Here is a 10,000-nt window from a genome sequence, read left to right as displayed (position 1 = left end):
ATATTTGCAAGTGAGACATTTTTTGTGTCAATAATGTGTAGATACATCGATCACGCTACATGGGATTCACGTGCAGGTACATGAAACAAGAATATACAACTGTGCTATTCAACAAATTGTCTAAGTGACTATATGCATCTTTACATGGTGACTATGGTGTTATTGGTATTTATAGGTCAGCCCTTCAACTCTACCTCGCCATGCATAAACTAAATTCCAGTTTTCCTGACCTTGAAAAGACTTTTTTTAATGCATTATATAGGGCCAAAAAGGACAAACTGAAAAATCAGCCACATAGTAAAGACCATGAAGAGGATGAAGTAGATTCGAAGGAGACATCAAAGAAGGAGGTACTTAAATCAAGTGTGTCAGTGCGGCCCAGGAAACGTAAAGTAACTTCACAGAAAGATGCTATCAGCCAATTATCAGCAACCTTTGAGAATCTTCAAAAAGCACAAGAAAAAAGAATGCAAACTTGGTTTGAGGCAGACCAGAAAAGAGAAGAAGCATTCCTTCAATATCAGGAGAAACAGGCAGAGCTTAACCGACAACATGAACTCGGTATGATGGAGATGATGGCTCGTTATCAGCAGCCTATGCAACCATACCAAAATGCTTGGGTGATGCATGAACCCTCATTCCCAAGTGCCTTTCCTGGAGCAGAGAGTCAACAACCACACTACACGAATTTAGATAGTTATAATAGATAGATTGCTTTCATAAAACCCATAAAATAGTTGACATTCTGCAATTATAAGATACTTGATTAGGCTGTGAACGTGGGCAGATTTCAGGCTGCTGTTTCAAGCCACTGTATATTTTAAGCAGCATGAAACATAAACCACAAAACTGTTTACAGTTACAGGCTAATAATTGATGGCTATGATGGTTGTAATCAGGGTTTGGGAGAAAAAAACTCGAATATGTTAAAAGTTGTGTTTGCAAAAAGTTAATATTTTGCAGTTACCAACTCACAACTCACAGGGAGAGGGTGTATGTGAAAGATATTACACAAATTGGTGTGTGGGGATTGATAGGTGTGGTCTTTGTGTCGGTGTGGGTTTACCAAATAATACTACAGAAAAGTGCAAGTGTAGAGAGTACATGATTGTTGAATTATGGTTTTGGGAAACAATTCTAATACGTTAAAAGTTGTGTTTCCAAAAAGTTGATATTTTACAGTTACCCACTCACAACTCACGGGAAGAGTGTATGGAAAAGATATTAAAATAATTTTTGTGGTAGGTGTGCGTTGGTGTGGGGGTACAAATAATAGCGAGAGGTGCATGGGAAGAGAGTACATAATAGTTACATGGGAGTACATGATTGCTGTATTAGGGTTTGGACGAAGAACTCTTAATACATTACAAGTTGATATTTTGCAGTTATGTCTCATGTTGCATGTTTACCATTAAATTAATCTCTATTATTATTATTCACTCTTTTATGATCCAGTAAGGGAAGCCTTATCAGAAAGGGGGCCAAAACAGAGTGAGAGGGAGGGGTATTCTTAAAAATCCTTCAATTCAAGGGGGGGGGGCACTTATTTGCTGTGTCAAGTATGTTAGTGCCTACCACCCTTCCCCCACCTCCGACAAAAGGATTGTCTTATCTTAACTTCTAAAAAATACCAGAGAAAATTAATGACCACCATCGCTAATTTCCATACTCCAAAAATCCTTAAAATTTCCCAAATCACTCTCAACTATGGCTGTAAAATTTGGTTCATAAAGCATTGGCATGAGTACTGTTATTATGTCAAGGGGCTAATAATAATAATAATAATAATACTAATAATAATAATAATAATAATAATAATAATAATAACAATAACCAATTTAAATCAAATGAAGAATGAACCTCGCATTTGTGAATGCAATTTATACAATTGCGAATAACCACTGTATATTTAAGTGTTAAATCTTTCTTTCTAGCCGAGCACAGATGCTCTATTAATTGGGGAGACTTGATCAAAGGAACTCTTAATCATGCAGAATCACATCAAATCAAATGTTGGTTTTTGGGGAGAGGGGAAAACCGAAGTATCCAGAGAGAAACCAGAGAAGAGTATAGAACCAACTCAGCCCACTTATGACGCAGAGTCCAGGAATTGACCCCAGGACATACTGGAGGAAGATGAGCTCTCTCACTCTTGCATCAACCCTGCTTCCCCCTGCTAACAAACAAGTTTGCTTGCATACCACTCACTTATTTTATTAAGGCTATCATCATAGTCTAGTTTCAAAGCTTTTAAGCCACATCTTACTAAAAGATTACTGTTTGTTAACTTTTGCATACAGTACTCTTGTGTTAGGTTCCACCAAAGTGTTCGTGTTTGAAAACAAGTAAAATTATGCTGCCAGCTGGTGATACATGTTTTATAATGTCAACAACTAGCTATACAGCTAGTAACTGTTTTATGATATTGCTACTGTATGTGCCTCAATAAACATGGCTGAGATGCACTGAAAAGTGCTTACCTCAATAGTCAACTGGAAGATATTTAGAAAATGCATTTTGTTCTACAGGTTTAGTGAAATTACTATATTGACCAAAGATTTCGTTCTTCAGTAAAGACATCTTGATACTCCAGTTGTACAATCCACACTCGGAATGCTCACAGTCTAGTTCCACACTCTAGTCCATTGTCTCTAGATTTATACCCCACCCAGGGCTGTGTTTGGGTGAGGTGAGGTTTAGTGTGGTGGAGTAGAATAGGGGATATAATGGTTGTTAGCCATTTGCCTGAGTACAGGAAACAAAAGCTAGAATGTTCTTTTGATTGTTTTCTTTCACTCCATTACTTGTCGTTGCTGATTGATATCCCAGAGCCAGTTAGTAATTGTTACCCTGACCTGATCTGCCTCGCCATCATGTTCCACATTGCCCCTGTTCCTAATAAGATGGAGCTTTTCAATGTCCAGCCTCCACCTGGGTCTGCATGGGTCATCTCGTGCAATGCATATATTGTGCAAGGCTATGCAGGCCATTATGACATGCCTAATGTTCTTTAGTTTACACTCCGTCTTCTTGTAAAGGATTCGCCATCTCCCTTTTAGCATACCATATGCATGCTCTGACACCACTCTAGCCCAGCAAAGCCTCTTGTTGAAGTAGCGCTTTCTTGGATCTCTTGTAGTTTCATTATACGGCTTCATTAGCCACGTGTAGCGTGGAAATGCTGAATCACCGACCGTTGTGAACGGTATGTCCCCATACTCCCTTGTTCTTAGCACAGTATTTGGGAAAACGCGTCCCTGCTGAATCTCAGCAAAGAGGTCGCAACTTTTCAGAACCCTCGAGTCATGGGTAGAGCCAGGAGCCCCTACAGCTGCCCAAAGAAACCTCTTATTAGAGGCAATAAATCCCATGCTGGATACTGAATATCTCTTTTTAAAGCTAAAATAATTTTTTAACTTTGTGCTGACATAAACATGAAAACCATCCCAGGCTCCAACGCACAGAAATTCCCAGTTCTCAAGGAAGCTTTCGAGTTCATGCTTCCATTCGGCTCTGTTTCTTGGTAAGTAAACAAATCTGTCATAAAGATTTGAAACCAGTATCTTACATACTTGGTTAAAAATGACACTCGCGGTTGATTCGGCAACACCGAACAGGTCTCCTACTGTACTGTAGGTACATCCATGGGCCAATCGATACAAACAAATGCCAAGCTGAGTGTCTGGAGATATCGGTTCAGGTTTGAAACGAGTTGGCTCCTTAACAAGTTGGTCCTCTATCTTGCCAAGAATGAACTGAAACGTTGCTCGATTCGTACGCAAACGTTTTTTGAACGCAGTATCGTCCCAATTTTGGTAACCATTTCTCCACCACGAGGAACTCCTTTCTTCATCCACGCTTCGTCCTTTCCTTGGTCTCTTCATAGCTACGGCACACAAGCCAAGTGCCTGAGCCACATCTAGTTCTTCGTCCATATCATGCAAAAGCCGCTTTCTTGATTGATTTTTCTTCTTTAAAAACATTTCTTTTTCCATATCTTGCCTTTCTTGGCGACGTCGAGTAATGGACTTAAGAAATTGTAATTCCGCCATATTTATTTTGTTCAAGTTAATTTGGTGCAAAGTTTGCTCGTCTCCAGTGTCTTCCGAGGATAGAACCCAGTCTTTTTCAGAAAAAGTTTTTTTTTTTCTGTTAGGTTGTCTACTTTTATGCGTCCCGTTTTTATACCAGACGGCTTTAACGTCTCAGACGTTAAATGCATCTTGATGACTTTAACGTCTCTAGCATAAAAACGGCCATTAACTCCCTGTGGAGTGAATAATCCGTGAACCAAACAAAATGGCTGGCACAAACTCACCAGCATTTTTGAATCGGAAATATTGAGAATATAATATGATGCTGTGCTACAGAATACAAAGAGGACGAAAGATTTGCAGAAGAGTTCATGCCTTTGCCAACCTGTGTTTGACTTGGTTTTTCCAGATACTTATTACCGAAAATTAAACAATCTTCATGTCAACAATCTGTTTTATTCGGAAAATTTCTATTATATCGGCCGGATATGATTATATAGCAGGATTAGATAAGTTAGTACTGTCAACTGAAGAACTACACCATCAACAATTGTGTGAACGATTTTTCCAATCAATAGAAACAAACAAGAGCCATAACTTAAGGCAATTACTCCCAATGGAAAATATCAATAAATATGATCTTAGTTATACGGTAATTAACAGGTTTTCCATTGCAGGAATTGCAAGCACAGTGGACATGAACTGTTTTCTTGGCTGCACAAAAGCAGAGTGAAGATGCATGAGACTCTGCCATGTTTGCATTCTCAGCTACATACGAACAACATAGTGTTGTTACTCATTGGTGACACTTTACATGGAGTAACATATGCAAGAACCAATCAGAGCACAACCTCTACAAAAGATGAGCCAATCAGAGTCCAAAAAAGTGGCACCAGTCTGGGCCTGATTTTGTTATGGGCAATTCATTTCAACATGGCTTCTCAGTGTGGGAAGGTGTTTCGTGGGCAACTCCCTTCATTACCTGACAAGGATACTCTTCATGTAGCACATTGTCTGTAGAATCAGATACGTGTAGTACTGCTTGCCAAACTCTATCTCAAGCTTTGCCTGTCTCTCTGCAACGTAGCTTGCCAAGAAACCATGATGAAGAGACAGAAGAAGATGTGAAGGGTTAGTTCCCGCCAAAACAGCTTTATCACATATATGCTGCGATACCGTTACTAATTTCAATGCTTTCTTCATAAATGGTATTCTTGTTCTCTTTTTTTCATAGATTGGGATATTGACAGGGTCAAACGATAGGCATTAACAGTGTTTAATGACGGAGAAGTTGCCGGGAAATTTGAGAATGAAGAGATAGATGGCAAACTCACAACCTGATATAATTCTTACAGACCAGGTGATGAAAAACTTGGGCGTAACGATGATTGGGAAAAAGAACAGGTTTCTCACTGCGGTCAGGCAACTTTCCGGTAAATTTTAACCCTTAATTTAGAGTTTAAGGAAGGTTTAGTGCATGATGATGAGATGAGAATCACCAGTGATAAACATAAGCTTGAGCTTTTATAAACATCAAACTAGCTAATTTAAGCCCTCAGTCCTAGCTCATCTGGGATTGTTTAGTGCTTACTTACGGTAATTAAGCTGAAATAGTTTGAAGGACATTTTTGGACTACCAGATGTCATTCCTAGTTTAGAAGTCTCCACAACAAAGCATAGTAAAACCTCACGTAAATTTGGATAATTTTCTTACCATATTTACTCGAATAAGCACCGCACCGCCAATGCAGCGCTTATTCGAGGAATTTTGTATAACCAGGAAAAACACTATAAATTGTTCGCTCTCGTTATAATGAAACTCTCGGGCTTTTTTCACCGCATGAATTTCTCTCGTAATTCTAGATTTACTATCAGTTTAGTATCAGTCCATAGCAAAATTAACAGATAGAAAGTGTACTGTTAAAGAAAAATATAGAAAAAGTAAATTTGTCTGGTACAATGTTTAAATAAGCGCCGCCCTCGAATAAGCGCCGCACATTCCAGTAAATATGGTACTTGCCCAAATCTTTTCCTTGTTAGCAAGAGTTTTCCAAGAGGATTTACAGCCCCTTCTGAAGGTACCTCTACACTGTTACAGGGTGTCACTAAAATGGGATTTACGCTTTAATGACAGTAATAATTTCCCCTGTTGCAGGGGGCTATAGAAGGTTCTTATTAATATATTAATATTCATCATTTTCTAGGAAGAGATCCCAGTGATACAAATTTCTCGGCTAAAAAGGCAAGATTGGAGGATCCAGATAACTTAAGCAAGATTGACAGAGTGCTATCAAACCAGGAAAAAGACAAGGTAACTTCTATGGACCGAAGTATTTACAACACCAAGTGAGTGGCATATCTAGAAGGCTTAAGTGTTTCCCCAATCACATGCCCCTATTGATCACACTGTTCTGTTCTTATCACTTTCACATGTTATATTATTCTTATACATGTTTTGAGGCTGTATTTGAGTGTGGCATAGAAGACTTGGTAAAAACAAAATTACTTTAAAATTTGTGCATCTACTTTAACTAAAAATGTAATTAAATGTACACATTCTTTGACAAAAGTGTACCTCATGAGATATTACATTGAATTGTAAGCAGACATTTTTTTCTTATACTAGAAAATGTATTTACATCCGGCACAGCTGAACTGTAAGTGATAGCGACAAAGAATGTAAATATTTTCCTGTTGGCATGAAATGCATGGGTGCCACTATGGCATTGAATTAGTCTATTGTTATTTAGATATATAAGGTTTCTCAGGATGTAATGTATTCATCTCAGCTCTCGAACTTTCAAATTTTAGCTGTTATCATGCCGTTCGAAAACGTAACAGACCTCGCGAAATCCTTGTCCAACCTCAAAGAGGAGTTACGTTCTGACTTTTCTTCGCTGAAGACGGAATTAGTAGACAAAAACAACTTGGCGATCAATAAGTTAAAGTCAGCAGCTTCATCGGCGCCTACATTTAAGAAGAAAGGGAACGAAAAGCAGTTCAAAGTTAATTCTCAAGTGCTTGATCAAGTTCAGTCGGCCTCCTCGTTCCTTGCAGCTACACTACCTCAGGTGGATAAAGCCCTCAAAGAATTAATAGAAGGTGAGAAGAAGCTTGCCCACGGGAACAAGCTCATCCTTATTGTGAATTCTGCCAAAGGAGGTTGGCAAGTAGTTAACGAATATCAACGCAGAGATCTTGCCGACGATAGCGATGACGACAAAAGAATAAGGCAGGCTGAAGCAAGAGCCTCTCAGAAACGAAGGCGCGCTCAATCCCAAAAGAAGAGACCCAATTTCTCTCAAGGATCGTCATTTCCACGTTTTTCCGGTGCTCCGCGAGCCAGTTCTCCCGTCCCTCTTCTGCAACCCTCAGTTTTTCCTACAGCGTTACAGAATCCGTACACTGGCAGCTGGCCCAAAGCATCTCCTGGCTTGCGAGGGGTTTCCTGCTTCGCGTGTAGAAAGTTTGGTCATTTTCGCAGTCAGTGCCCCGTCCTGAACTACCAGTCCTCAGCAAATCAGCCAACCAAGCGCGTGTGATGGCCTGTGAGCCTTCCCAATCCCTAGAGAACAGAGATAAGTCATCAAATTATTTTTTCGAACTTTATTTTAAGACTTTTACGAATATGAACAGGGTGTTAGTCGTAATATTGTTGTGCCAGATAGATTGAGGAACCATATACAGTTTTGGCTTTCCATTGGTTCTAGTCAGTTTATTTTAGATGTCATTAACGAAGGGTATTGTATTCCTTTTCATTCTACGCCTCCACCTAGTTTTTCGACGAACAACAACTCTGCCCTAGCTCATCTGAGCTTTGTTGAGGCTATATCTGAGTTGCTTCTTACTTATTGGGTTTTCGAAATGGACGTTATACCTTGTAATGTTAATCCCTTGTCCGTTTCTGTCCAGGAAGAAGTGTTTGATTTTGGATCTCAGATTCATTAATAAGCATTTATGGAAACAGAGTATTAAGTTTTATTCCCGTTATTGGAACCCGCACGCCCAGGGCGTCGACGCTTTTCGTCAAGACTGGGGAAAGGAGAATAATTGGTTAGTACCCACGGTGTTCCTTGCTCCCTGGGTAAGTAGGCATCTTGTAGAGTGCAAAGCTGAGGGACCTTGATCGTTCCCAAGTGGGTTTCATCTCCATTTGGGCCCATGCTTTTCGGTCCTTAGTCCCTTTAAAATCCTTATGTTAAAGGGGAACTCCGGTGTAAAAATGAACTTTTTTCAGAGAAAAGGGCAGTTAGGGAGGGTTCCATTTTGACTACCTGTTTAGTCTTCTTGTCCTTCGTCCCGTATATATTTTGGCTAAAGAGGAGCAGAAAGTCGACTTTAGATTTCCGCCATCTTGGACGTTTTTTGAGCCGCGTTGTATTGACCAGCAGTTGGCTGTGACGTCATATCGTCAAAGTTTAGCGGAAGTTCTGATGTTTTCTTCTCTGTGGCACCTTGTCTACGTATGTTCGTGTACTTTAAAATTTTTAAGGCGCTAATTTTCTAACAACTGTCTAGTTACATTTACATCCTAGCTCAATATGGTAAACTGCGGTGTTCCTGGATGTATTAATTACTCAGCCAAAAGCAACGGCATTAGTTACCATAAGTTGCCGCGAGATACTCAGCGGCGGAAAGCATGGCTGGAACGGATAAGAAGGACTAATGTGCCTCCATTTGAGAACTGCTATGTTTGTAGCGAGCATTTTTCAGCAGAAAGTTTTGAAGTCAATTTATGTGCACAGATCACTGGAGTAAAGTGCAAATGGAGACTGAAGGAGGATGCTATACCAACGAAGTTCTGCTTTCATCCTCCTGCGAAGAGGCTGAGGCTGTAATCGTCTTCGACGTCGAAGCCACGAAGAAGTTAGTGTATTTTGTTTATCGTTCTTCTTCAAGGAATAGTTATTTCAATCATTCAGTATAAAGTAAAGCATTCGTATGCGACTTACCGCTACTAAAATACCACTATCTTGCACTATCTTTTGAACACGTTTAAGTTCATAATTAAGTTATAGCAAGCTGGCTTCCACATTACTTTAAGACGTGTGACAATTGAAGTAAAAACGGGGCATGAAACATGCGCCTTAACTGTTATTATGTTGATGCAGAGACGAAAGAAAAATAGAAATACATCGATGGACTGTATTTCTATGTATATTTGGTTTGAACAAATAAATCGATCAAAATGCCGAAATTAAGTTGGAGGTATTATTATTATTATTTCGTTTCCCACATACACCCGAAGTGTGAATTACACGCAATTAACTGCTTGTTGTATCTGGGTATATTGAATGCATCACAAGCACTTATTTATACTCATCGAGGAATCCTTTCGCTCTATTACAGGCAGTTACAGAACTTTTGAAACCTGATAATGGTCAGAGTACCCCTACCCAAAGTACACTCACTCCGGCACAAGAGTCTGAATCAAACGTGGAATTACTGGAATACAGTGCCCCTCACAATGCTCCACCTTCAGTTTCAAGGTTTGAGGAGTGCCGATCGCTGTCTGACACAGCAACTCAACGCTGTTTTGATCCCATCATACTTGTCAGTGTTGCAACACAAACTGATGATGTACCCACTACAGTGGCTTCAGATAATTCAAGTAATGGAAGTTCTCAAGTAAAAACTCAAGCAAGTTTCACTGTTCCTGCTGAAGAATGGCAGATATCCCATGATCATAACTATTCAATGTCTGTCCCCATGGTGTACCCTACCTATGGTGTTAATGAAGATTCACTTACCCCTTATACGGACATTGAAGTTGACCCTCCTGTTGCAAATAACATTGACAATGACTTTAATGACAAGGAAGTCTATGATGATGACTTTGATGATGAGTATAAGGACCCAAACTGGAACTTACCAAAAGGCAAGAAAATCCTGCTCTCTGATGGAAACGAGTCCTCTGAGGGAGAATCAGAAGGTGAACTAGAACCTTCTGACACAGATAAAAAGTA

General features: G+C 39.6%; 2 protein-coding genes across 2 annotated transcripts in view; one reads left to right on the top strand and one right to left on the bottom strand.

The window, feature by feature from the left end:
- Window positions 1-1,284, top strand: part of LOC137980368 (uncharacterized) — a 1,814-nt gene extending 530 nt beyond the window's left edge. The window contains exon 2 of the mRNA XM_068827786.1: window positions 263-1,284. Coding sequence (XP_068683887.1) covers window positions 263-710 — 448 coding nt within the window. The 3' untranslated portion in view covers window positions 711-1,284. The remainder of the gene's footprint in view (window positions 1-262) is intronic.
- A 1,508-nt stretch (window positions 1,285-2,792) lies between these two features.
- On the bottom strand, window positions 2,793-4,052 carry LOC137980814 (uncharacterized). Its single transcript, XM_068828232.1, has one exon. The coding sequence runs from the start codon at window positions 4,050-4,052 to the stop codon at window positions 2,793-2,795; it is 1,260 nt and encodes a 419-aa protein (XP_068684333.1).
- Window positions 4,053-10,000: the final 5,948 nt, after the last annotated feature.

This window comes from Montipora foliosa, chromosome 12 (assembly GCF_036669935.1).
Source record: "Montipora foliosa isolate CH-2021 chromosome 12, ASM3666993v2, whole genome shotgun sequence".
NCBI classification, from domain to species: domain Eukaryota; kingdom Metazoa; phylum Cnidaria; class Anthozoa; order Scleractinia; family Acroporidae; genus Montipora; species Montipora foliosa.
This window is presented reverse-complemented; position numbering and strand designations above follow the sequence as displayed.